General features: G+C 49.2%; 1 protein-coding gene across 1 annotated transcript in view; it reads left to right on the top strand.

Annotated features, from left to right (window-relative positions):
* Positions 1-46: 46 nt before the first annotated feature.
* The window catches only part of LOC104274920 (protein mago nashi homolog), a 1,890-nt gene continuing 1,613 nt past the window's right edge, over positions 47-323 (top strand). The window contains exon 1 of the mRNA XM_009870696.1: positions 47-153. Coding sequence (XP_009868998.1) covers positions 64-153 — 90 coding nt within the window. The 5' untranslated portion in view covers positions 47-63. The remainder of the gene's footprint in view (positions 154-323) is intronic.

Below are 323 nucleotides of genomic sequence, written 5' to 3'. Positions count from 1 at the left end.
TAGGCCTACGTGAATAACAGCACCTCGGGGTGTTGTTGGTAGGCTTACGTGCATAAGAGCGTGATGGAGGAGCTGAAAAGGATCATCGACGACAGCGAAATCACAAAAGAAGATGATGCTCTGTGGCCGCCTCCAGACAGAGTTGGTCGGCAGGTTGGTGTCTTTTCTAACCGCTGCTTTAATTTTCACATGTTGGCTCATCAGCAGCATAACTTCTGACCAGCGGAAGAAGGGAGGTGATTGTCCCTCTGTACTCAGCACTGGTGAGGCCGCACCTTGAGTATCATGTTCAGTTTTGGTCACCTCAGTATAAGAGAGATATC

Source organism: Apaloderma vittatum, unplaced genomic scaffold, assembly GCF_000703405.1.
Source record: "Apaloderma vittatum isolate BGI_N311 unplaced genomic scaffold, ASM70340v1 scaffold37195, whole genome shotgun sequence".
In the NCBI taxonomy this organism is placed as follows: Eukaryota; Metazoa; Chordata; class Aves; order Trogoniformes; family Trogonidae; genus Apaloderma; species Apaloderma vittatum.
The sequence above is the reverse complement of the archived record's forward strand: the minus strand, read 5'-3'. Positions and strand labels throughout refer to the sequence as shown.